Source organism: Oncorhynchus mykiss, chromosome 5, assembly GCF_013265735.2.
Source record: "Oncorhynchus mykiss isolate Arlee chromosome 5, USDA_OmykA_1.1, whole genome shotgun sequence".
NCBI lineage: Eukaryota > Metazoa > Chordata > Actinopteri > Salmoniformes > Salmonidae > Oncorhynchus > Oncorhynchus mykiss.
This window is the reverse complement of record NC_048569.1, coordinates 57011594-57038380: the sequence shown is the minus strand read 5'-3', so window position 1 is coordinate 57038380 and position 26787 is coordinate 57011594. Positions and strand designations below refer to the sequence as shown.

At 41.5% G+C, this 26787-nt stretch overlaps 2 protein-coding genes and 1 non-coding gene across 3 annotated transcripts; 1 reads left to right on the top strand and 2 right to left on the bottom strand.

Moving 5' to 3' along the window:
- Positions 1-686: 686 nt before the first annotated feature.
- LOC110524109 (thimet oligopeptidase) lies at positions 687-22453 on the bottom strand. The gene is made up of 14 exons (XM_021603458.2): positions 22337-22453; positions 15961-16167; positions 15165-15313; positions 14766-14873; positions 12343-12445; positions 11596-11753; positions 11166-11301; positions 6336-6478; positions 2993-3219; positions 2513-2714; positions 1900-2086; positions 1593-1721; positions 1302-1438; positions 687-1077 (listed from the first exon to the last, which is right to left on the bottom strand). The coding sequence occupies exons 1-14, from the start codon at positions 22347-22349 to the stop codon at positions 916-918; spliced, it is 2061 nt and encodes a 686-aa protein (XP_021459133.1). The 5' UTR covers positions 22350-22453; the 3' UTR covers positions 687-915.
- Positions 11921-12056, bottom strand: LOC118964761. Its single transcript, XR_005051954.1, has one exon. It is a non-coding gene; the product is annotated as a small nucleolar RNA SNORA16B/SNORA16A family (small nucleolar RNA).
- LOC110524110 (small glutamine-rich tetratricopeptide repeat-containing protein alpha) lies at positions 22441-26759 on the top strand. Its single transcript, XM_021603459.2, has 12 exons — positions 22441-22577; positions 23339-23487; positions 23613-23716; positions 23798-23888; positions 24025-24124; positions 24283-24387; positions 24498-24633; positions 24736-24798; positions 25020-25057; positions 25208-25387; positions 25614-25736; positions 25860-26759. The coding sequence occupies exons 2-11, from the start codon at positions 23388-23390 to the stop codon at positions 25723-25725; spliced, it is 1029 nt and encodes a 342-aa protein (XP_021459134.1). The 5' UTR covers positions 22441-22577; positions 23339-23387; the 3' UTR covers positions 25726-25736; positions 25860-26759.
- Positions 26760-26787: the final 28 nt, after the last annotated feature.

Sequence of the window (26787 nt, the reverse complement as noted above, 5' to 3'; positions counted from 1 at the left end):
TTGCCTCTCAAATAAGTTAGAGATCTGAGATATTGTATTAATGTACTTCATTTTCAGAATGACTAGGCATTCCAGCTCATTACCCTGACCATACATCATGATGTTTGTTCCCCAGTACTGTACTACCCTTAAGCTGTTTTGACACGGGCTCCATTTTACCAAACGAAATCCTCAGAACACGACAGGAATATCCCTGGAGTTCATTTAATCATCAGGGTATTTAACTACAGAGCTTATAAAGTGAGTCAAGCCTGAGTTTGCCTCTGGCTAGAACTGGCAACAACATCTGCGACAATATTCCTGGTAGTGCAAGTTAAAAAACACCTAACAAAACACCTAACAAAATCTTTGTAATACGAGGTTATACTTCATTTGGAATGTACTACTGCTATACAACCATGAGGACTGCCGTTGTAACAGCTTTATGGCAGCGAGTGTACTTCAAGGCTACAGACTCATTCTCAGGGGAGTTAGTCTTATGTAATACTAATGAGACACAGTATTACGCCTTGTTTCACCAGAAAGGATACTGAATCTATATGATACTGGCTGCATATCAGGGCCTCAAACATACGGCCTAAGAGCTGTTTTAATGTGGCCCGTGAACGTCTTAGTATAAAATTAACAAAATAAGTTTGAAACCCCTTAAGAGCTACTTAATTTGAGAAAACTGACAGAAGGCGACAAATGGGTCAAGTCAATTCTTAATGTATTTTGTTCAACCTTACTTGCATATAATAGTTTAAAACATCTCCAAACTAAAAAAAATCAAAAAAACACAGCACAAAAGGGTGAAATAGCATGCATCAATTCTTGTTTTCATTGTTTTTTCTAGAACATGTATGTCCCTTGTGCCCGTGTCCCAAGTATATGATTGGTTGGGGTGGGCGTTTACACTGAGCTGGTTCTGATTGGTCAACAGGCACATGGAGTGTCTGCCTCCAGCTCTACCGTTAATCCTTTGCTCAGGAGGAAAGCTTCTTGCTTTGGCTCCCTCCCTAGGAAGTTCTTGAGCATAATTTCAGCGTCTTCCGAGCCTCCGGGCTTTAGGATACAGTTTCTGTAGCCCAGCCCCACCTAGAAGAGATGGAAATGTACTTCATCAGCATCAAGCAGGTGACACTTGAAGCTGACAACAATGACATTTCTGCCATGGTGAAATCATCTGGCTCCAGTTCTGGAGGGCTGCAGGCAGTCACTGCTCACTAGCATCAAGAACCAACAACGCCTGATACCAACTACTCGATAAGAGCGGACGGTCAAGTGTAAAAACAGAATTGTAAATAACTAGCTGTGCCAACCTTGGGGTTCATGATGCCCTCCTGCTTGAAGCGGGCGTAGAACATGTCCATGGAGTAGACCTCGCTCCAGAGGTAACCGTAGTACTGGGCATCGTAACCACCCGCCAGGTGGCCAAATGTGGCTGGCATGTTGGTTCCTATGGGCACAATGGCGAAGAAAAAAAGGATTTGTTTTTAAAAAACGGACAATAACTAAAGGAGTTGGCAAGACTGCACAAACAGATCTGGGAACAGGCTACCAAACTACAGCTGTGATAGTGCTATGGCCCATTGGTTGAGGTTGTCTCTGACCTGAGGATGCAGGCACGCCCAGTATCTCCTGGCTCAGCCGGGCGTACTCCTCGGCCGGGTCCAGCCCATTCTTGGTGTGTAAGGCCTGGTCCACTTTGGCCAGGACGATCTGACGCAGGTTAAACAGACCTGCATGGGAGGGAGAGGGTTAACACAATAACACACTGAAGCATTTAAACCCAGTAGCTCTTCAGGAGTCGTGTTGGTGACCACTGCCCAGTAACCTAAACACCGGCACTGGTGTAAAAGGTATTATTAAGCTGGGTGTTCTATGAAAGAGCCAGGGTGTTGTTTCATGGTGGCCCACCCGTGTTGGCCAAGCGGGACTTCATGAGTTTGTCCAGCAGGTCGTCAGGGATTGGGGCACCCGTCTTGTAGTGTTTGGACATGCGCTGCAGGGGCTCCTTCTCCCACACCCAGTTCTCCAGCATCTGCGACGGCGCCTCCACAAAGTCCCGCTCCACGTGTGTCCCGCTGAACATGGCAAAGTCCGCCTGGGAGCAGCAGAGGAGGAGAGACACATGCATCTGTTAATCCCCGCATCCTGTGGTAGAACTACTGTTAGACATCAAACTGGACAGGAAAGGGATATATTATTTTGGTGTTCATTTTTGGTGTTCATATAGGTTTGATGACATTTTCTATACCATATTAAATATAGATTTTATAGTGAATGGTCATTGACGGAGTACACTGTGCTCTCAGGTATTAAAACTGGCAAAAAGTCACTGCTTACAAATGTGTTTTAGGTTGATTTTACAGGTATTAAATAGCCAATGACGTATTGAGAGCAGGAAATATATTAACCATCACACTAAAATGCCTTTACTCAGTCAAACATTCATTTCGGTGCTGAGGAATTACGCAACAATGTATACTCTATAGTAGCAATGACACCACACACACGTATACATACACACCTGAGCGCAGAGCTGGTGCATGACGTGGCCAAACTCGTGGAAGTAGGTCTCCACCTCGTCGTGCTGCAGCAGGGAGGGGGCGTCGGCCGTGGGCTTGCTGAAGTTGGCCACCATGGCCGCCACCGCCATCTGCCGGGTCCCGTCCGACAGCAGACAGCCGGGCTGCAGGCCAAAGCAGGCCGCGTGGCCGTACTTCCCCTCGCTGGGAAGGGTTACACACAACCACCATGACTGGCTAAACATTTTTATTTTATTGTCTCCCCCATAATGTGGAGGAGGAAAAGGTGGACTCTTCTCTGTTTCAATTGCTGTAGACAAATTCAGAACAATGAAATAAAGACTTTCCCCCAAAAAAACTATTAAAATCCTTATTAAAAAAAGATGGTTATATCAAAACAATCATCATACATAACTAATTGTATGCGGCCATCTTTAAAATCCTCTGCCCTTTTCAATCTCTTCCGTTTTCCTCAGACTCACCGTGGGAAGAGGTCCAGGTAGAACTGGCCCACCACCGTGCCCGTGGTGCGGTCCTTGACGGAGTAGAGGGTGACGTCGTCGTGCCACACGGGGGCGCCCCCCTCCACCAGGTCAAAGGTGAGGTTCAGCAACTCCTGGTAGATGTCCAGCAGGCCCCGGGTCACAACCTCCATGGGGAAGTACTCCTTCAGCTGGTTCTGGTCCACCGCGTATTGGGTCTCCTCCACCTACAGGGGGGAAGAGCAAAGGACAGATTCAATTCATCACTTCAAAACATTATCCCTTCAGGGGCAAATATAGACCACACAGCCCACTGGGTCATCTCTAACACCGCAGTGAAAAACACAGAGCTATGATTTTTTTTTAAAAGTATGTTATATATTTTGAGTAGGGATTGATTGATGCTCAATGTTAAGTTGCAATCTTCCTACCATCATATCTAAGCTAATTTAACACCAACGTCGATGAAACTTTGCAAACAAACATGAAAGTACACAACACACTCTTGACACACACACACACACACACACACTCGACATGATCCGTTCAGTCGTTACGGAGAAACACATACCGGATTTTTCACAAAGTCGTTAGCATTAGCATAATTGCCCAAACCTAGCTCAAATTCTAGACGTCGGATTAAAACAAGACTACAGCATCCATAAAATGACCATCAGACTTGGTTTTATTTGGACAGAATAAGTTGAGATGCAACCCGCTTGTACATCGTACAATTTATCACTCTCACATGTCCAATTAGAACCAACGATGTGACAACTTTTTTAAGCATTTCCAACACACACCGGGAGACAAATTCACCTTTCAGCAGTACAATAACCTAAAATACAAGACAAATACACACTGCCGAGTCGCTTACCAAGACGACATTGAGTGTTCCTGAGTGGTCGAGTTACAGTTTTGACTTAAATTTACTTGAAAGTCTATGGTAAGACCTGAAAATGGTTGTCTAACAATGATCACCAACCAAAGTGACAGCGCTTGAAGAATACATTTTAAAAAGTGCAAATATTGTACAAGCCAGGTGTGCAAAGCAACTTACCCAGGAAGACTCAAAGCTGTAAATCGCTGCCAACCGGTGATTCTAACATGTATTGACTCAGGGGTGTGAATGCTTATGTAAATTTGATATTTCTGTATATCATTTCCCAAAAATTTCATCCATTTTGAATTCAGGCTGCAAAGCAACAAAATCTGGATTAAGGGGTATGAATACTTTCTGAAGGCACTGTAAATATCATGGCTGTTTTTTTTTAGATATAGGCATATTGTAATTTTGTTTTATTGTAGCGTGTTTTGTTTTATTGTATCTTACTACAATTTTTTTGATTTTTTATAAATACTAACATAATATTAGGCTGCATATTAAATATGACAAGAGGTAATGAACTGGCCATTGATCAGAACAGCAAATGATAAAACAGGTCCATATTTGCAAAACAAGTGGTTCTGAGTTCATGTCAATATTGCACAGATTAGATAATGGTTACAGAAATCAGGAAGGCAGAAAGGCTCTAAAGACCTCTATATCTATATGAATGACTCTGTCCAACACAACCTGTTGTTATGTTAAGCACCTACGGAGAAAAAAAAAAGGATCCAATTCCCCCCTCAATGACATACGGTGCATTCGGAAAGTATTCAGACCCTTTTTTCCATATTTTGTTACAGCAGTACTCAAAACTGATTCAATTGTTTTTTCCCCCTCATCAATCTACACACCATACCCTATAATGACAAAGCAATTTTTTTAAAATAATTTTTTAAAAATGTATTAAAACATAAAAAAACATAAAAACCTTATTTACATAAGTATTCAGACCCTTTGCTAAGAGACTCGAAATTGAGCTCAGGTGCATCCAGTTTCCATTGATCATCCTTGAGATGTTTCTACAACTTGATTAGAGTACACCTGTGGTGAAGTCAATTGATTGGACATACTTTAGAAAGGCACACACACCAGTCTATATAAGGTCCCACTGCTGACAGTGCATGTCAGAACAAAAACCAAGCAATGAGGTCGAAGGAATTGTCCGGAGAGCTCTGAGACAGGATTGTGTCGAGGCACAGATCAGGGGAAAGGTTCCAAAAAAATTCTGCAGCATTGAAGGTCCACAAAAACACACTGGCCTCAATCATTCTTAAATGGAAGAAGTTTGGAACCACCAAGACTCTTTCTAGAGCTGGCCGGCCGGAAGGTTCACCTTCCAACAGGACAACGACCTTAAGCACACAGCCAAGACTACACAGGTGGGGCATTGGGACAAGTCTCTGAATGACCTTGAGTGACCCAGCCAGAGCCCGGACTTGAACCTGATTGAACAGCTGAAAACAGCTGTGCAGCGATGCTCCCCATCCAATCTGACAGAGCTTGAGAAGATATGCAGAGAAGAATGGGAGAAACACACCAAATACTGGTGTGCCAAGCTTGCAGCGTCATACCCAAGAGGACTCGAGGCTGTAATCACTGCCAAAAGGGCTTCAACAAAGTACTGAATAAAGGGTCTGAATACATATGTAAACATTAATCCATTTTTTTTTATTTTATCCTAAATTTGCAAAAATGTCTAAAAACCGGTTTTGGCTTTGTTATTATGGGGTATTGTGTGTAGATTAATGAGGGAAAACTAATTTAATCCTTTTTAGAATAAGGCTGTAACATACTTTTTTTTTTTTTTTTAAGTCAAGGGGTCTGAATACTTTTATATTGCTAAAATATAGCTTTAAATAAACAAAAAAAACATGCAAGCACCACATACATTACGACAAGACAACAAAGCTCATGTGATCAAGCCTAATGGTCTTTTTAATTATAAAAGCAAAGCTGACTTACATATCATTTACAAAAAGCAGCTTGAAAAGGGTAGTGGAATGGGATAATGTCTTAGTTTGGGTTGGGAAGAACGCAATACATGATCTTGCATGCGGTACAAACCACATTATTGTGGGAGCCCCTCTACGAGTATAAATTAGGATGTTTGAGAAAGTTTCAATCCTAAGTAACCTGCCTACACATTGATTGAAGTACAACATACATATAGTTAATGTAGTAGGTGTCAAAGCTGTGTGATGGAAAACCTTGGTAGTGCATGGGTGGAGTAGACCAATCCCTGCTTTTCACATTAAACTGTTCTGTGTTTTTAATAAATATAGGCTTTGCACATACTGGGATAGCAAATATGGAATACAACAGCAGAATAACCTTTGCAATCTGCAACTCTGACATCCCGCCATGCCACTGTATTTATGGGTGTTAAAACAAAATACTGTTGGGTCCCCAGAAAAACAGAGCTGCAGACATTTGTTGTTTTTACCTATGGCCTACCTGCGTCATGAAGTAACGTGTGTCCCAGGCGTATAACTCGCCCTTGAAGGGCAGGCCCCTCTTCTGGCACTCCTCCTTCTTCAGCTTGAGGATGACATGGCGCTCCTCCTCCCCCAGGGGCTTCAGCTTACGGGCCAGTTCCTCTGGAGAAAAGGAAGATGACCTTATTGTCAAATGTACCCAAAGGAAATGTGTCTTCTGCTTTATCCCAATCCCTCCCAAACACAGAGAGACACACACACACACACACACATTGGAGCAGAGACGTGAGGGGTGGAAACCGTGTGTGTGTAAGGTTTTTTGTCTGGATCAAAATGGACTTTAGGTTGCATGCGGGGGGCATAGCAGTGTGTGGTCAATGGCAGTCACCGACTGAACATTTTAGAGGCCCTATTGGCTGCAGAGACAAAATGTTGCTGTTTTAAAGGAATACTTCAGAGATTTTGGCAATGAGGCCCTTTATCTATTTCCCGAGTCAGATGAACACGTGGACACCATTTTTATGTCTCTGCATGCAGTTTGTGGCATTGATATGAGTCAAACATTTATTCTAGTGTCAAAATGGAATACAAACTGTAAGTAGGATAACTGGTCATAAAGTAAGTCTCGTCCAAAACAGTTTTTTTTTTTTTTTTTTTACTTGAGGGTTGGGTATGAATTACTTACATGCCCACTTTTGCCAATGATGCCCAATTGAGACAATGCGTTGTGGTCAGCACCTAGCTGCCATGTGAAATTACTGGACCATGTTGTCAAGTCTGTATATGGGTGCAACGTACGCACATTTCGCTCAACAAATAGGAGTGAAGCTCCCATTAAATTGGTGCAAACTTCCAATGCATTTAAACAATATGGCCAGGAATGGATTATATCTGTTGAAATGCTTTGGAAGTTTGCTAGCTAAGTACAAGATAGCTGGTACTACCTAGCTAGTAGCTACCTTTGGCTGTACAACATAATGCTAGCGAGCCAGGGTTAATTTGCTAAATTACTTCGCTACTATGGCCTATTTATTGCCTTACCTCCTCACGCCATTTGTACACACTGTATATAGACTTTTTTTCCTATTGTGTTATTGACTGTACATTTGTTTATTCCAAGTGTAACTCTGTTGTTGTTTGTGTCGCACTGCTTTGCTTTATCTTGGCCAGGTCGCAGTTGTAAATGAGAAATTGTTCTCAACTGGCCTACCGGGTTAAATAAAAGGTGAAATATATATACATTTTTAAAAGGCTAGCTATGATATACCACAGATGAAAAGGGAAGGATACTGTAGCTTGCTAAATACACCAAGCTAACGTGTAATGTGATGTGGCATGTCACGTTAGCTAGCTACCTTGCTAACAATAGCGAACTTAAATTTCAATTTAGGGTCAATGCAGGGCAGGCATTGGATGCTAGCTTTCTAGCTAATCATGATGTAGCCAGCTTGCTTTAAATAATGTTGACTCGAACTGGCTCACTAACTGGCCAATTAATTTAAACTCGGACAAAGATATTGATAGTGCCTTCAGAAAGTATGTATACCCCTTGCCTTATTTCACATTTTGTTGCGCTACAGCCCAAATTATTTTCTCACCCATCTACACACAACACCCCATAATGACAAAGCGAAAACATGTTTAGATTTTTTTTGCAAATGTATGGAAAATGAAATACAAAAATATGCTTAAATTGTTTCCCCCCCCCCCCCATCAATCTACACACCATACCCCATAATGACAAAGCAAAAAAAGTACATAAGTATTTCACAGTCCTGAGTCAATACTTTTGTAGAAGCACCTTTGGTAGAGATGACAACTGTGAGTCTTTCTAGGTATGAGCTTGAGACACCTGGATTGTGCAACATTTGCCCATTCTTTTTTAAAACTCTGTCAAATTGTTTTTTAATCATTGCTAGCCAACCATTTTCAGGTCTTGCCATAGATTTTGCAAGTAGATTTAAGTCAAAACTGTAATTCGGCCACTCTGGAACATTCACTGTCTTCTTGGTAAGCAACTCCTGTGTAGATTTGGCTTTGTGTTTTAGTTTTTTGTCCTGCTGAAAAGGTGAATTCATCTCTAAATGTCTGAGGGAAAGCAGACAACCAGGTTTTCCTCTAGGATGTTGCCTGTGCTTAGCTACATTGCATTTATTTTTTATCATGAAAAACTCCCGTCCTTAACAATTACAAGCATACCCATTACATGAGTGTAGAGTTATACTCCACACACAATTTATTTTGATTTGCTAGGTACACTATATATACACAAAAGTATGTGGACATCCCTTCAAATTAGAGGATTCGGCTATTTCAGCTACACCTGTTGCTGACAGGTGTGTAAAATCGAGCACACAACCATGCAATCTCCATCGACAAACATTGGCAGTAGAATGTTTGTCTATGGTGACTTGCAACATAGCATTCATAGGATTAAACCTTTCCAACCAGTCCATTCATCAAATTCCTGCCCTGCTAGAGCTGCCCAAGGTCAACTGTAAGTGCTGTTATTGTGAAGTGGAAACGTCTAGGAGCAACAACAGCTCAGCTGCTAAGTGGTAGGCCACACAAACTAAAAGAACGGGACCAGAGTGCTGAAGCATGTAAAAATAGTCTCTCCTCAATTGCAACACTCACTACAGAGTTCCAAACTGCCTTTGGAAGCAACGTCAACACAATAACTGTTAGTCGGGAGCTCCATGAAATGGGTTTCCATGGCCGAACAGCCGCACACAAGCCTAAGATCAACATGCGCAATGTCAAGTGCCGGCTGGAGTGATGTTAAGCTTGCCGCCATTGGACTCTGGAAATGCGTTCTCTGGAGTGATGAATCATGCTTCACCATCTGACAGTCTGATGGACTAATATGAGTTTGACGGATGCCAGAAGAACGCTACCTGCCCCAATGCATAGTGCCAACTGTAAAGTTTGGTGTAGAAGGAATAATGGTCTGGGGCTGTTTTTTTATGGTTCAGGCTAGGTCCCTTAGTTCCAATGAAGGGAAATCTTAAAGCTACAGCATACAATGACATTCTAGACTATACTGTGCTTCCAACTTTGTGGCAAAAGTTTAGGGAAGGCCCTTTCCTGTTTCAGCATGACAATGCTCACGTACACAAAGCGAGGTCCATACAGAAATGGTTGTTCGAGATCGGTCCGAAAGAACTTGACTTGCCTGCAGAGCCCTGACCTCAACTCCATCGAACACCTTTGGGATGAATTGGAACGCCGACTGCGAGCCAGGCCTAGTTGCCCAACATCAGTGCCCGACCTCACTAATGCTCTTATGGCTGAATGGAAGCAAGTCACCGCAGCAATGTCACCGCCTTCCCAGAAGAGTGGTGGCTGTTATAGCAGCAAAGGGGGGGAACAACTCCATAATAATGTCCATGATTTTGGAATGAGATGTTCGACGTGCACGTGTCCACATAGTGTATGTGTAGGCATACCGTCTTCATAAGCACATCAATATGACATTTACAGCATAGAAAGTTTTTATAAATGTATCTACACTCAAGCTGGGCGATGTTTCCACGTGTTCACACATGTAGCCTAGGGATATTAATAATTCTGGGAATTGTCCCTTGGGAAAGATCTAACAGCGGACATAAGGAGAATAGAGGCGAGACAAAACTAGCCAGTTATAGAATACTGTGTTGTAGGACAGCTGAGCTGACTCCGGACAGGTCATTCAACTCGCAGTTGATACTATTTCCATGGTAACAAGTCTTTACATGACACAATGACATTTTGAAACTAAGTTGCAAGCTACTTTTGTTGCAAGGTGTTGTAGAACTAGTGCCTTATGAAACACATTCCAGGCACTGGCTCTTGCTATCAACGCCATAACTGATTTGACAGAGAAATCAGCTAGCCAGCTGCTGTCAGCTTGGCTAAACACAAGGTCAGTGAAGGCTTTAGTCAACACATAGAACTGAATTAGCAGAACATCTTGAGATGGCGAGTCAGTCAGGAGGAGAGAAGTCCTCATCTTCAAATGAAATGGAAAAAGACATGAAACACACACATCAAACCACGCCCCCAAGGCAACTCTTGATTGGCTTCAGTCATGGCCGCTAAGCATTTCTTAACGACCAAGCTTCAAAATGAGGCCAAATCAGGAAGCTCAGTTGCTCTTTAAAGCTAATTCCCTGCAATTCTACACATTTTGCCATGGGGCTGATAGCTTTAAAATGGCAATATATTCTAACTTCCTGCAATTCTACACTTTTTGCCATGGCTTAGGCTGTGTTCTTATGCTATCGGAGTGACTGAAACATAACAAAAACAATGGGGGCCACATGCCATGACAAAAATACCCCTGAATGTACCATTTTGCTGATTGTTAGTTCTCAAAGATGATCTTATTTATAAAAAATTAAAAAACATATTTTAAAAAATAGGTCCATTATCTTTTCTACGTGGTTTACACTGAAAATGTTTTTCCATCCTGAAAATTATGAAACATTTAAATAAAAAAAAACACTTAGGGTGGCTGGCCCAATACTTTTCTATGCAGAAAAAAACATGTGTGAACTGCTGTCATTCCATTTTTGCAATGTGAACCACTTTGTGTTGTAGCAGTTGTGTTTGTTAATGCATAGTTGAGTGTGAGCAATGCCCTTAACAAATACAATATGACATCAATACTTTTACTAAAACGGAACAGGGTGGTTACGGCCAGGGGGGGTCAGGGCAGTATAGTGAAGCAGCTGAAGCACTACATTGTTTCTGATACAACTGACAGCAGCTAAGAACAGTTAAATATACACTGGTCAGTTGGAAGTGGAACAACGGACCATAACAACCTTTCAGATAGTTGTACCCCATCTCGATCAGTAACACCCACCTAGGAAGCCGGCCACCTTCTTGCCAGACTTGGCCATGTTCATCTCCAGGACAAAGTCAGCGTGGGTGGTGAAACCCAGCAGGGAGCTCTTCTGGGCTCTCAACTGCACTAACTCCTTCAGGATGGCAGAGTTCTTCTACACCAGGGTAAAAGACAGAGGGTGAGGGCTGAAATTCATTCCAGGGGACCATTTTAAGTAACTTTACAGGTTATCCTTGGTCCTTTACAGGTTATCCTCCTTGGTGCTCAAAGAAAAAAAAACACAACTGTTGTCTATTATCAATTTTGGCCGACATAAACGTAAACGTTCATTTTGGGCAGCAGTTAAGACTTTCTTTGAGTTTCTCAGGGGCTCAGCGATTTTCTCTAGTCAACGCTCTCCCAGTACAGGATAGTATCTCGGTCTCACACAAAACAGACAACGGCTCACCTCTTTGCACCGAGAGTTGAAGGCCTCCTCCAGCTTCTTGCGGGTCTCGGGGATGAAGCACTTCTTCATGGTGGGGAAGTAGTGGGGGTACTTGAGAGTGATTTTCAGCCTGTCCCCATCCTTCTCCAGCGAGCTCAGGAAGTCCTCAGGGAGACCGCCTAAAGTGCATCGTCAGACATGTCACAAGTCCTACTTAGGGATTACTTTCAATGTTAGTGATTTTTGATTCTTCTTTTTTTTAAGCAATCAAATTAGAAACCTGAAAACACATTAGATCTTTCATATAGCTAAGAATGAAACATTGAAATTCTACAACAGTTTCCATAAGTGTCCTCCCCCTTAATGTTGCGGAATCAGTTAAGGTCGAACAACACAGCAACTGTCGTAGGAAGTTAGGTTTTTTGCATCCTTTTGATGGTGACTGCTACAAGAGAACAGGGGCGGGTTCGATAGGTGCCTGGGTGCTTATCGCTTGTAAAGAGTCAGGTTGGGATGAATTTCACTTCAGGACACTTTGACTCAATTAAGTAGATAGTATACTGAAATTCAAATTCAGAGGGCCATCTATTTTTAATGAAGATATTTTAACAAATTGGAATTGATACCAATACTATTAAGTAATATTTAGTTACTATTAATGGATAGTACACATTATTGCCATTAGTGGATAGTACCCATTATTTCTATGAGCAAAGGTCCAACAACAGAAATGGGGTCTCAGAACAGGCCGCGTGAACATGGTCTCACCCAGCTCCTCTCTGGTGAAAGTCAGACTAGTGGTGTCTTCGTTCAGGTGCTTGTTGAAGTCAATGCACAGGTTGCTCAGCTTCTTCTTGATCCTCTTGACTTCCTGTTTGGATTAGATAGATAGTCAATAAGTTGACAACAATGAACCTACTGTAGATCAGAGTATGACACGAGTCATTCCACCTCAAAACGCACAAGAAAGAAGATTGACACCCACCATCTCAGATTGTTCTGAAATCATTTGTTGGGAACAGATAAGATTAGCATTCCTTAAACATTATTTTGTTTCAAGATGATTTGAACTGTGAGAAATCAAGCTAAATCGACTGCACCCAAAATTGGCCATTTCAATTTATAGGATTCATATACTATTCAATATAGTATATGAAACCTAATGATTAAGACGTTATCCAAAACCCACGGACCACCCCAAAGGCAAGTATACAGTATTAATTCTGTATGTTTGACAAGTAGTATGAAGCTGCGGCTTAGAGTACTCTTTATTCATTCTATATAATGTATTCAATGAATTTGGTGGATTTTCCCCTGCTGTTCAGAAAAATTAGCCATTGAAGTCACTTGCATTCCCCCCCATAAATTAGAGTGAAAATACCAGATTTTTCTCACTAGATGCTGCTGTTCCTGCTGTTACTGCCACACACTTTTATCCATGCTGCTGGTCTCTTGTGTTTCTTAAATGGATCACGAAAATGCTTGTGCAACTTTGGGTAGACAATCAATAGTTTTTGCTCACAGTGAAAATAAATAGTGTGGTCATCCTCACAAACCAAGGCAGTCCTCAATGAAAGCAATTCAGTTCGTCTCTTAGCAGCCCAACTCCTCTCAAATAATCCAACAAATGGCAGCTCTCTGAGAGGGTTATCCCTATGGTGCAATTCTCATATGAAGACTTTTCCTACAAGTCCAAAAATGTGATGGAGAAATGGGCTAGTGACTAAAATGTTGTGACATCCCTAATAAAATAAAACAATTATAAACCATTACATAGCAGTCTTTTGCTTTTCAATAAAAATGGTAAGAAAACATTTATGTTGTTTGACTAGTGACATTTAACATTAAACCCAACCCAAATACCATTACAAAACAATATACAGTGTGTATTTGGGACTTTTACCTTTAGAGACCATAACATTGAAACCATTAGAACTGCTGTTAGTTTGCTTGTTCACCAGGAATGTTGAATCCAGACATTTTTGGAAGGGAATAAACTAAACATACATTGTCTGTTTCCTGGACACAGGTTAAGCCTAAGAGGTGTGTGTTTGAATTGTTTTCATTGAGGACTGGCTTGAATTGTATGGATGACCAAACCTTTTATTTTCATCATGGGCAAAAGCTATTGGTTTTCTACACAGATTTGCAAAAGGGTCCATTTAATAAACACAAGAAATCAGCTATATGGATAAAAGGGTGTGGCAGTAACAGCAGGAAGAGCTGCATCCATGGTCAAAAGTGGTACTTACGCATCCATGGTCAAAAGTGGTACTTACACATTCATTTATGGGGGAAAAATGCAAGTGGCAAATTTCTCTGAACAGGGGGGGGAAAAAACGTCACCAACTTCACTGAGAATAAATTACATAGTATGAATAAACAATACACCAAGCCGCAGTTTCATACTATCTGTCAAACATAGAGAACTGATACTGTATACTGACCATTTGGGGGGGGGGGGGGGGGGGGTGTTCCGTGGGTGGCTTTTGACCATTTATTTGGATTCCTCGCGTCACTGTTAACCCCCCGAGGTCGATGTCCACGCCCCAAGGTAATCTAAATAGCATACTACAGAAATCCCCATAATTGTCTGTCAGTTTAAGAGATATCAGGTTGTTTTGCATTGGATGCGTCTCAATCCACAGCATCCACCTATATCGCACTTCTGCATCTGCAGTGAAACGTGACAGAGCTAGAGCAGTGCTTGTCAGACCATGAGACATCCCGAAAATCGTCCATCACAAAATCGTCTGAACGGTTTGGCCTGAAAACTATTATGACCCCTCTATGGAAGGGGGTGTTCTCTGTTTTGCTCTATGACCTCCACAAGTCAGTACAGCCAATCTGCCTACTTCTGTCTGTAGCTTCCGAACACTCTAGGCCTCACAAGTCTTATCTGAAGGTCAGCCGGTACCAGTTGCAAAAAAAATTGAAGTATATATGGAGACTTTTTAGGGCCAAAAATGAGTTAAACACGTAAATAATTATTTTAAATATTTTTGTGGATACTTCAAAGAGTCTTAAAATTCTAAATCAAATAGCTAAATGACCTTATGAATTGAAAAGGCCAATTTGGGTTCATTTCTCAGAGATACCATTTGAAATGAAATGGAACGATCCACTTGGAAATGAGCGTGGCCGTGATATCCGTCAAGGTCACTTCCTTTGAAAACGGTAAAGTCTCTTACATCCTGTGTTTCTTTGGGCAGGTGGAGACCATTCCTTTGGCCCAGCTTGATCAGCCTCTCCATGTACCTCTTGGACTCCTGAGTAAGCGTGTCACCGTCAACCTTGCGCTGTGAGAGGTTAAAAGCAGAACTCAGTCAATGAGAATGATCAGTTAAGTTAAGTCAGTTAAGAACAAATGTAAAAACATGTAAAAACATACAGGCTATAGAGATCTTCCTAGGTACAGCTCAATAGGTCAAAGTGGATCACCTTTTCCTCTCCTTTATTAGTACTAATATAATGAAGTGGGAAGATGAAAGCACATCCACTGCGTGCATTTTCAGATCAGTGTAGATTATTGACATCTTATCTACGGACTAGTGGGACCTTCCGTACTAATCTCACACGGCCCTCCTCACCTCCAGCGCCACGATCCTCTGGTAGACGTCCTCCCTCATGCTCATCTCCACATCAAACTCCGACAGCTTCTTATCGGCGTCGGTGCTGGCCGTGCGCACGTCCTTGGAGGAGGACACATGCTGGGGGAAGTCTAGCATGTTGCGGTCAACTGGAGTAACACGTCAAAATGTAAAAGTGAGCAGTTATTATGAGTGTCATTTTCATTGTACGTGATGCTATGTATCATGAGGATTATATATTGTGCTTTTTCAGTGGTCAAAGTGCTTTCATACTGAAATGGGGGGGGACTCAATCCATTACCAATGTGTAGCACGCACCAACAGTTTATAAAAACCAGTCTAAACTGACCATTGTCAGCTTGAAACATAGGCTTAGGTTTTGTAGATTATTTCATCACTACGCACAGTCATAACAAAAGGCCTAAAATTATGAAAAGCAGTAAGGCGATGATAAAAACAAGCTCTTTTGGATTAGGTCATTTGCTGCCTTGAGTCTATAAAAAGGCTACAACTGACTGATTTAACATGTAGAGTCCAGTGTCCACTGCCTATTGTAGGGAGCATAGGCTTGTCAGCTAGTTTTTATGTAAAAAGTGCTGATTTGTCTTTACCATTGCATACCTCTTTCGTGCCAACTCAGACATTTTCCCAATCGCTTTCAAGGCCAGTGGAGTAGATGCTAGTTGTGGTTGCTATGGACTGAACCCGCTACACATCATAACCTATTAATTTCAATCCACTGTGGTCATACAGGAAAGGGGTTGAAGAAATGATGCTATTTTGGAGTCACACCCACCTGTGTACTCCACCTCCACATCAGCGAGAGCCTTCAGGGTGTTCTCATAGGAAACACTGGCCAGGTTCAGGGCCCCGACACAGTCATATACCTTTTTGGTCTTGGCAATAACCTCATCCGAGAGCTGATTGATTTGCTCGGGGGTCAGGTCCCAGCGCAGGCGGTTGTCAGCACAGACTGGCGCACCAGTGCCAGATGCCAACTCTTCTGTTGGGTGAAAGAAAGGTTGGACATTAGTTGGATGGTTCGTCTTGGAAAAAGGCCTACTTCTAAAGCGTATGAGGAAATGTTTTGTTTCACTATGCAGGAGATGAGTCATGGCATTCAATGGCATGTGGTATGAACTAGGTAGAGTTTCAGTATTGTTCATGTGATTCGAAGAGACTGTGGCAGGTGTACTATCAGAAGTACAGTCATTTTCACAAAGTTTGCTGCTTCAGTGTCTTTAGATATCTTTGTAAGATGTTACTATAGAATAGTGAAGTATAATTACAAGCATTTCATAAGTGTCAAAGGCTTTTATTGACAATTACATGAAGTTGATGCAGAGTCAATATTTTTCAGTTGAACATTCTTTTTCAAAACCTCTGCAATCTGCCCTGGCATGCTGTCAATTAACTTATGTGGATGTGCATAATTCTTGCATAATCAATGCTTGGAGTTTGTCAGAATTTGTGGGTTTTTGTTTGTCCACCCGCCTCATGAGAATTGACCACATGTTCTCAATGGGATTATGGTCTGGGGAGTTTCCTGGCCATGGACCCAAAGTATCGATGTTTTGTTCCCCGAGCCACTTAGATATCACTTTTGCCTTGTGGCAAGGTGCTCCATCATGCTGGAAAAGGCATTGTTTGTCACCAAACTGTTCCTGGATGGTTGGGAGAAGTTGCTCTCTGAGGATGTGGCTGTGTTCTTAGGCAAAATTGTGAGTGAGCCCACTCCCTTGGCTGAGAAGCAACCCCACACATGAACGGTCTCAGGATGCTTTACTGTTGGCATGACACAGGACTGATGGTAGAGCTCACCTGGTCTTCTCCGGACAAGATTTTTTCCGGATGCCCCAAACAATCGGAAAGGGGATTCATCAGAGAAAATGACTTTACCCCAGTCCTCAGCAGTCCAATCCCTGTACCTTTTGCAGAATATCAGTCTGTCCCTGATGTTTTTCCTGGAGAGAAGTGGCTTCTTTGCTGCCCTTCTTGACACCAGGCCATCCTCCAAAAGTCTTTGCCTCACTGTGCGTGCAGATGCACTCACACCTGCCTGCTGCCCTTCCTGAGAAAGCTCTGTACTGGTGGTGCCCCGAGCTCGCAGCTGAATCAACTTTAGGAGACGGTCCTGGCGCTTGCTGCACTTTCTTGGGCACCCTGAAGCATTCTTCACAACAATTGAACCGCTCTCCTTGAAGTTCTTGATGATCTGATAAATTGTTGATTTAGGTGCAATCTTACTGGCAGCAATATCCTTGCCTGTGAAGCTCTTTTTGTGCAAAGCAATAATGACGTCACGTGTTTCCTTGCAGGTAACCATGGTTGACAGAGGAAGAACAATGATTCCAAGCACCACCCTCCTTTTGAGGCTTCCAGTCTGTTATTCGAACTCAAATCAGCATGACAAAGTGATCTCCAGCCTTGTCCTCGTCAACACTCACACCGGTGTTAACGAGAGAATCACTGACATGATGTCGGCTGGTCCTTTTGTGGCAGGGCTGAAATGCAGGGGAAATGTTTTTTGGGGATTCAGTTAATTTGCAATTAATTGCAAATTGCAAATTCGTGACTGTAAACATCTTTGATATTAAGCATCTCAAACACAAGGGGAAGGAGTTCCCATAGGTCGTCAGGCGACCCGTTACTCTACTCAGAGAACCACGGTTACATCTTTAACCCAAAGTTTTGTACCACTGATTTTGTCACAAGTGGCTGAGATGTGCAGGACTTAAAATGTAGAGTTAATGAAATGGCACAGGAAAATTTGAGGCAGTCTCTATAAAGGTTGCTGGCCACACAACAATAAATGGATTTGACAGTCAAACTATCACTTAAAGATGCACTATGCAGTAATTGCTCTGCCATTTCCTGGTTGTTCAAATTCTAATAGTTTGCCTGATTTCAGATTGTGACAAATCAAGCTAGTGTAGAGAATCAATGTACCATCTGAACCACTGTAAAATATATTTTCAATAACCAAAAATATCATATTTTCAGCTGTTTGAAGCTGGTGAACAAAACCTTAAGTAAAAGAAGCAAAAACAAAACTTAAGATAGGAATAGTGCACATAGAAACAGATCTACCTCTTCTTAGACTTGCTTTAAATGAGAAGGAGATCTAAACATACATTTTAGAGGTCGACCGATTATGATTTTTCAATGCCGATACCGATTATTTGAGGAACAAAAAAGCTGATACCGATTAAAAAATATATATATTTGTAATAATGACAATTACAACAATACTGAATGAGCTTATTTTAACTTAATATAATACATCAATAAAATCTATTTAGCCTCAAATAAAAGGAAACATGTCCAATTTGGTTTAAATTATGCAAAAACAAAGTGTTGGAGAAGAAAGTAAAAGTGCAATATGTGCCATGTAAAAAAGCTAACGTTTAAGTTCCTTGCTCAGAACATGAGAACATATGAAACCTTTTAACAGGAGTCTTCAATATTCCCAGGTAAGAAGTTTTAGGTTGTAGGAATTATAGGACAATTTCTCTCTATACGATTTGTATTTCATATACCTTTGACTATTGGATGTTCATATAGGCACTTTAGTATTGCCAGTGTAACAGTATAGCTTCCGTCCCTCTCCTCGCCCCTACCTGGGCTCAAACCAGGAACACATCAACAACAGCCACCCTCGAAGCAGCGTTACCCATCGCTCCACAAAAGCTGCGGCCCTTGCAGAGCAAGGGGAACAACCACTCCAAGTCTCAGAGCGAGTGACGTTTAAAACGCTATTAGTGCGCACCCAGCTAACTAGCTAGCCATTTAACATTGGTTACACCAGCCTAATCTCGGGAGTTGATAGGTTTGAAGTCATAAACAGCTCAATGCTTGAAGCACAACGAAGAGCTGCTGGCAAAACGCACAAAAGTGCTGTTTGAATGAATGCTTATGAGCCTGCTGGTGCCTACCACCGCTCAGTCAGACTGCCCTATCAAATCATAGACTTAGTTATAACATAATAACACACAGAAATACGAGCCTTAGGTCATTAATATGGTCGAATCCAGAAACTAACATCGAAAACAAGACGTTTATTCTTTCAGTGAAATACCGAACCGTTCTGTATTTTATCTAACGGGTGGCATCCATAAGTCATAATTACGTAAAATTCTGGCAAATTAGGTGGCCCAAACTGTTCCATATACACTGACTCTGCATGCAATGAAAGCAAGAGAAGTGACATAATTTCACCTGGTTAATATTGCCTGCTAACCTGGATTTCTTTTGGCAAAATATGCAGGTTTAAAAATATAGACTTCTGTGTATTGATTTTAAGAAAGGCATTGATGTCTATGGTTAGGTACAGTCGTATAATGACTGTGCTTTTTTCGCAAATGCGCTTTTATTAAATCATCCCCCTTTGTTAGGAAGAAATAGTCTTCACAGAGTTCGCAACGAACCAGGTTAGAAGGCAATATTAACTAATTATGCAGGTTTAAAAATATATACTTGTGTATTCATTTTAAGAAAGGCATTGATGTTTATGGTTAGGTACACATTGGAGCAAGACAGTCCTTTTTCGTGAATACGCACCACATCGATTATATGCAACGCAGGACACGCTAGATAAACTAGTAATATCGTCAACCATGTTTAGTTAACTAGTGATTATGATTGATTGTTTTTTATAAGATACGTTTAATGCTAGCTAGCAACTTACCTTGGCTTCTTACTGCATTCGCGTAACAGCCAGTCTCCTCATGGAGTGCAATGTAATCAGGCGGTTGGAGCGTTGGACTGGTTAACTGTAAGGTTGCAAGATTGAATCCCCGAGCCGACAAGGTAAAAATCTGTCATTCTGCCCCTGAACAAGGCAGTTAACCCAGCGTTCCTAGGCCGTCATTGAAAATAAGAATGTGTTCTTAACTGACTTGCCTACTTAAATAAAGGATAAATAAAGGTGTGTGTAAAAAAATTTTTTTTACAGACAAATCGGTATCCAAAAATACAGATTTCCGATTGTTATGAAAACGGCCCTAATTAATCGGCCATTGCGATTAAATCGGTCGACCTCTAATACATTTCTATGTGAATTTGGTAGGGTCACCCAAAAAGTTTCATATTGCAGCTTCAAATAGCAGCCAACCATTGTCACTGTTGATATACTATGCCCCGTCATGATTGGTTTAAGTTTACTAACAGACAAAGTTTTTCTTAGAGCTGGCCGCCCGGCCAAACTGAACAATCGTGGGAGAAGGGCCTTGGTCAGAGAGGTGACCAAGAACCCGATGGTCACTCTGACAGAGCTCCAGAGTCCCTCTGTGGAGATGGGAGAATCTTCCAGAAGGACAACTGTCTCTGCAGCACTCCACCAATCAGGTCTTTATGGTAGAGTGGCCAGACTGTAGCCACTCCTCAGTAAAAAGGCACATGACAACCCGCTTGGAGTTTGTCAAAAGGCACCTGACTATCAGACCATGAGAAACAAGATTCTCTGGTCTGATGAAACCAAGATTTAACTTTTTGGCCTCAATGCCAAGCGTCACGTTTGGAGAAAACCTGGCACCATCCCTACGGTGAAGCAAGGTGGTGGCAGCATCATGCTGTGGGGATGTTTTTCAGCGGCAGGGACTGGGAGACCAGTCAGGATTGAGGGAAAGATGAACGAAGCAAAGTACAGAGAGATTCTTGATGAAAACCTGCTCAGGACCTCAGACTGGGGCGAAGGTTCATCTTCCAACAGGACAACGACCATAAGCACACAGCCAAGACAATGTAGGAGTGGCTTCGGGACACGTTTTTGAATGTCCTTGAGTGGCCCAGCCAGAGCCTGACTTGAACCCGATCAAACATCTCTGGAGAGACCTGAAAATAGCTGTGCAAAAACACTTCCCATTCAACCTGACGGAGCATGAGAGGATCTGCAGAGAAGGATGGGAGAAACTCCCCAAATACAGGTGTGCCAAGCTTGTAGCGTCATACCCAAGAATACTTGAGGCTGTAATCACTCCCAAAGGTTCTTTAAGAAAGTACTGATTAAAAGGTCTGAATACTTATGTAAATTGGATATTTCAGGGGGTTTTAAATTATAAATTAGCAAACATTTCTAAAAAACAGGTTGTTTTTTTTTCATTCTGGGGTATTGTGTGTAGATTGAGGTAAAAATAATAATAATTTAAATACAATTTAGAATAAGGCTAAGGTAACAAAATATGGAATAAGTCAAGGGGTCGGAATACTTTCTGAAGGCACTGTAAGTGATTCATTGCCACTTGTTAAAACGAGTTTTTAGTGCTTGTGCCGATTATAAGGGGCTCTTCAAAAAAAATGTTTTACAAGTAATACTATTGTTGCACATGTATGAGCAGATAAACATAACATTTGCTATGTTTTCATTATAATCACGAACTGTTTCTGCATATTGGTTAGGACGCCGTTAACTGTGTTTTGACATTGGACTATTTATCAAAATGTCTTGTCAACAGGAAGCGTCAACAGGAAGCAGCAACGGAATAATTTTGGTTCTTTCTGTTTTAGTCATATAAAATTGAACTTTCAACCTTAATTTCCAATGGTAACTGCAACTCCAAAAATGTGCTGCGATTGGTTTATTTTGATGATATACCAGAAATCACCAAAAAGGGTTTGCCCTGCCTTCTAATGGCACATATAATTAAACATAATGTTCAAATGTGAGTCGTTTGAAGACTCACGCAGTTCCTCTCTGCTTACCCCATGTCAAAATAGAAGTCCCCCACAGCACAAGTGCTTGCTTTTTTGTGCAGGTATAGCGCACGTTCAGGACTTTTATTTTGACAGTGAGCGGGAAAGGAAGTGAGTCTACAACAGACCCACGTTTGGAAAGTCTGATTTATGTTTTATTAGACGTTTATGTCAATACCCCCCGGCCCAGCATAATAACCAACCCTATAGACAATCGGCAAAGTTGAACTTTACTTGTATTTGACATCTGCCTTCCGGCGGACTATTCCGTTATTTTGTCAACTAATTCCTAGTAAATATAGTGTGTAACGTTAAATACTAGCAAACGTTGCTAAAAAGCAGGTAGCTAACGTTACTAGCTAGGTAGCATTCAGAAAACCAGAATGCCAAGCACAGACGTATTAATATGCATAACTTTGAGTTTGTATTCATTTGGCAATGAAGTGTTGGGAAAGACTAACATGGATTCATTTCGTACTCACCTGTCGGTGCCATCTTCCAGAAAACCAAGTAGCAACGTTTTCAGAGCGCTTTGCAGTCTGTGTTTGCCGATAAAGCGACTGTAGTGCGGGCATGCTTCAGCTACGTAGTGATGACGTCTAACACTTGCGACGAAGTCAACACCTTTTTTGCTATCATCACCAGACCTATCAGCAGAGATACCTTTCTAATATCTCTGGCACCACCAGCTACTGCAAGAAGCACCTGAAGCAAAGGCAACTGGTAAGGATCATTTTTGCTAGCTAACATCTGTTGTGTGCCATAACGTATCGTTTTTTAAACCACACGTCAATGTCAACGAAAGTCGAGTAAATCGAGGTAAAGTGCTCCAAGTATTTTGTTATTGGCGTCATGTCAGTAAAGCTAATGTGCCAAGTAGGCTAGATAACTAACATTATTTAGCTACAAGCAGCTAGATAGCCCTAGCTAAGATATCCATGTAGTTAAGCTTAATCATTTTTCATGCAAAACTAGACAACGTGAACGAATACACGGTCGGAGTATTTTCACATGGTAGGCCAACTGTTAGCTCTGTTAGCCTTATTAGCTAACAGCAGCCGACCGTAAGCAACTTGCTAGAACATTCTAGCTAGCTCGCGACGTCTTGTCAAGTTATCAAACTTGCTAGCTAGTTATTAGCCTAGGATTAAGAAGCTATCTAATCAGATGACATGGTAACATATAGGTTTATTTGTTATAATACCGGTATATGTGAATGTTACTGTTTTAGCTACCTACAATCTACCCCAATCAGTTTACAATGGAGATTTATTTTATTTTTTTTACCTTTATTTAACTAGGCAAGTCAGTCAAGAAAAACATCTTAACTACCTGTTCAGGGTCAGAAAGACAGACTTGTACCTTGTCAGCTCGGGGATTTGAACTTGCAACCTTTAGGTTACTAGTCCAACGCTCTAACCACTAGGCTACCCTGCCTCCCCGAGTGTACCAACAACATCATATTCTCTTATTTTCTTCTTCAGGGTCCCTCACAATACACTTTCTACTAAGGGGTTTGGACCTCAATCCAAAATGACTGACACAAAGCGTCTTGCCTTCTCCATCATTCACTTTCTTCATGATCAACTGGGCTCTGGGAGTCTATCATCAGATGCTCAGGAAAGTTTAGAAGGTAAGCTTGAGTTGGGAAGCTAAGATTCAGTAAAAGGAGATGGACTCCTAGCCCATGTTGGAAGATGGTCAGGGACTCAACTCTGTCCAGTCATTGCCATTTCTCAACATCTGATGCTTTCCCAGTTGCAGTCCAATGCCTGGAGACCGCCTTCAATGTCTCGACCGACGACCAGACCCTAGCTGTCACTCAAACGCTACCAGAGATTTTTGCCTCTGCGACACTGAAGGTAAATTTAAGACATCCGCTTTATATGAAGTTGAATATGTGGTCAATAGTTTGTCTCAAATGTGTTGACTGTCTGTTGCAGCATCCAAACACCCTCCAAGTGAATATAAACACAGCCACAGATTCCCCCACTGAGGAGGAAGAGGCAGAGGCTGAGCGACTCAAAACTGATGGTAGGACCTTCCCTGTAAATAGTTTGTATATTACTCAGTCTTCAATATCAGCTCTCTTCAAATGGGTCTAAGCTGTTACATTCTATACAGCCTATACATTATTCTGACAAATAATTGTATGTGTTTTTCACGGTAGGGAATGATCAAATGAGGGTTGAGAACTATGGGGCAGCTGTGGAATTCTACTCAAAGGCTATTGCCATAAACCCCCAGAATGGAGTTTACTACTGCAACAGGTATTGACCAACAAACTCCTGAACTTGGAGGATAATGTGACAATTATTTACACATTAGGTATATCCAAGTGTATCCAATTTGTTTTTGTAAGGTACTGCTAATTGTAAGGTACTGCTAATTGTAAGGTACTGCTAATTGTATGGTTTGCTTTTGCTAGGGCTGCTGCATACAGCAAACTAGGCAACTACGCTGGAGCAGTGCAGGACTGTGAACTTGCCATTGGTATTGACCCAAACTACAGCAAAGCGTATGGAAGAATGGGGTATGTTAGACACTAGTGTTCAATATTACAGTGGACATGGGCCAGTGTGTTGCTGATTTGTTATTGACTGATGGTTGACTTACATTGACTTCAACGTCCCATGCTTCCAGTTTGGCTCTAGCCAGTTTAAACAAACACACAGAAGCTGTAAGTTATTACAAAAAAGCCCTGGAGTTGGACCCAGAGAACGACACCTACAAATCCAACCTGAAAATAGCAGAGCAGAAAATGGAGACTCCAAGCCCAGTAAGTTGATAACATCTCAGCCACTATGGAAAATGCATATCATCTGGAAGCATGTGGAATGAATCATTGTTGATCATGTTGTTCTTAAATTATCTCCTTCAGACAGGGGGAGTGGGAGGAGTTGATCTGGCTGGGTTGCTCAGTAACCCTGGTTTCATGAACATGGTGAGTTCCAATTAACTAAAACTGGCCCTTTCAAATGAACGATACTAGGAACAACCAGGCTGATCCACTATACTACTATAATGCTGTATACATGACAAATGGGAAACTCTGAAAATACTACTTGTAAACTGTAAGCAACAAGTTGTGTGCATTCAAGTGCCTTGGTTTACCAAAGAGTAGAACTAGTATTTATATTAATTGTTATGGCTGCTTTATCCTAGGCATCTGGTTTGATGAACAACCCACAAGTACAGCAACTGTAAGTTATCCATTTATTTTCTATAACATACACTCTCTTTTTAGATGTAGCACAAGGACTTTGTAAATGCACTCTGAGATTCCATATTTGGGAACTAGCTTTGAGGGTAATGCATGTAGAATATACCACTTTCTTGTCTGTGTTGTACAGGATGTCGGGGATGATGTCAGGGGCTTACGGGCCAATGGGACCTCCAGCAGCGTCTGGAGTAGGTCCTGGCTTAGGTGCAGGACCAGGGCCTGTACCAGGGTTAGGGTTGGGAGCCGGACCGGCAGCAGGAGTTGGAGTAGGGGGAGCGGGTCCGGGTGACATCTCTGGTCTCATCCAAGCGTAAGTCGACTACTAGCTCTACTCAGTCTGTGCCAAATATGACTTGTGTATTGTATTATTTGTTATTACATTAGACTATATGTATGTTATACCAATGACATCAGTGATAGACATGAAAGCATTTGAAATGTGAGAGTATTAATAAAATCCATTCATGTATGACCTTTTTGTGACGTGTACTTGGTAACTGCCATTCCATCACCTCGCTGTAACCATGTCCATTTAGGGGCCAACAATTTGCGCAGCAGATGCAACAGCAGAACCCAGAGTTAATTGAACAGCTGAGGAGTCAAATTCGCAGCCGGCCGTCTAGCGCTAGCAACGATGAGCAACCTTGACCCTCAGACGGGTAAGATGAACATTTTAAAATTACATTTGATGGGTTGGTCCATGTATCGTAGAGTTGTTTTTCTTTTGTACAAACTGCTCATGTAGCTAATCCTAAAACGGTCTGCTCTTTGTTTTTTTACAGAGAGAGATTTGTGTGTGGAAAAGTGAAGACGGCCTGTGTCCTTTTTTTTTGTAATTTGTATTATTCTCGCAACTCCGGGGACAAAAAGCTTTTCTTCACTGAGTAATTATTGCATGTGCAGCCCCTCCCTCCCCTCCAAGGAAACCAGTCAGTGAAACTTTGATCAAATTTGATAAACCCACTGTCAACAGATATCTATCTAGTCTGAAGTGTATGGATTGAGTGGATCTGTTATACTCCAATCTGCAATGTCATGCCAGTATAGCACTTGGTTTAACTGTTTAATGTTACTAATCCTTGCCAGTGAACTGAATCACTACACCCCCAGTGGACTAAATGCAGTTGCATCACTTGAACTTTGTCATTTCAGGTGCACAACAACAGATAGTATGTGATATATTTCAGCAGCCACCTTAATTTGAGAAGCATCTATTTGTACAGAGATATACTGGTAGGCAAAGATGGCATGTAGAGTACTGTCAACATTATGGGAATTAAATGGACCATTACAAATAGGACCTTTTTATGGTTGTTGACTTGTCTAGTGTAATCCAGGAGTTGTTTCAGCATTTTTATTGAGTTGCACGATAACACCTACAGTCCACTTTGTTCTTATTTTGTCATGAGAAATTTGTTTTTTCTAACAACATGGGTGGCTGTCTGGGAACAAAAACAATCTTTTATTAAATCACACTTAGCCTAACATGTTTACTTGATTGTAAACCTATTGTTTATTTCAACTCAGGAAGTGAGTTGAAATTCAATTCATGAATATATTTTCTAAATGGAGTTGAATTCATCAATTGAAGTTCAATTCTTTCTTTGAGTTGACTGAAGATTGAATTGATGCCAAGTACCCTATGTGCACTGAAACATAAATAAATAAAAAACTGCCTTGCATGGTGAGATTGATACATTTAGGAAAGCT

Bases quoted from the DNA above. Each gene is read 5' to 3' on its own strand.
- LOC110524109 (XM_021603458.2), bottom strand. The intron at 11,302-11,595 runs GTGAGCCGTTGT...ACCCTGGTGTAG, and splicing joins TCAACTCTCGGTGCAAAGAG to AAGAACTCTGCCATCCTGAA. The intron at 1,722-1,899 runs GTGGGCCACCAT...CCTCCCATGCAG, and splicing joins GTCCCGCTTGGCCAACACGG to GTCTGTTTAACCTGCGTCAG.
- LOC110524110 (XM_021603459.2), top strand. From the start codon at position 23,388: ATGACTGACACAAAGCGTCTTGCCTTCTCCATCATTCACTTTCTTCAT. The intron at 23,488-23,612 runs GTAAGCTTGAGT...ATGCTTTCCCAG, and splicing joins TGCTCAGGAAAGTTTAGAAG to TTGCAGTCCAATGCCTGGAG. The intron at 25,058-25,207 runs GTAAGTTATCCA...TGTGTTGTACAG, and splicing joins AACCCACAAGTACAGCAACT to GATGTCGGGGATGATGTCAG.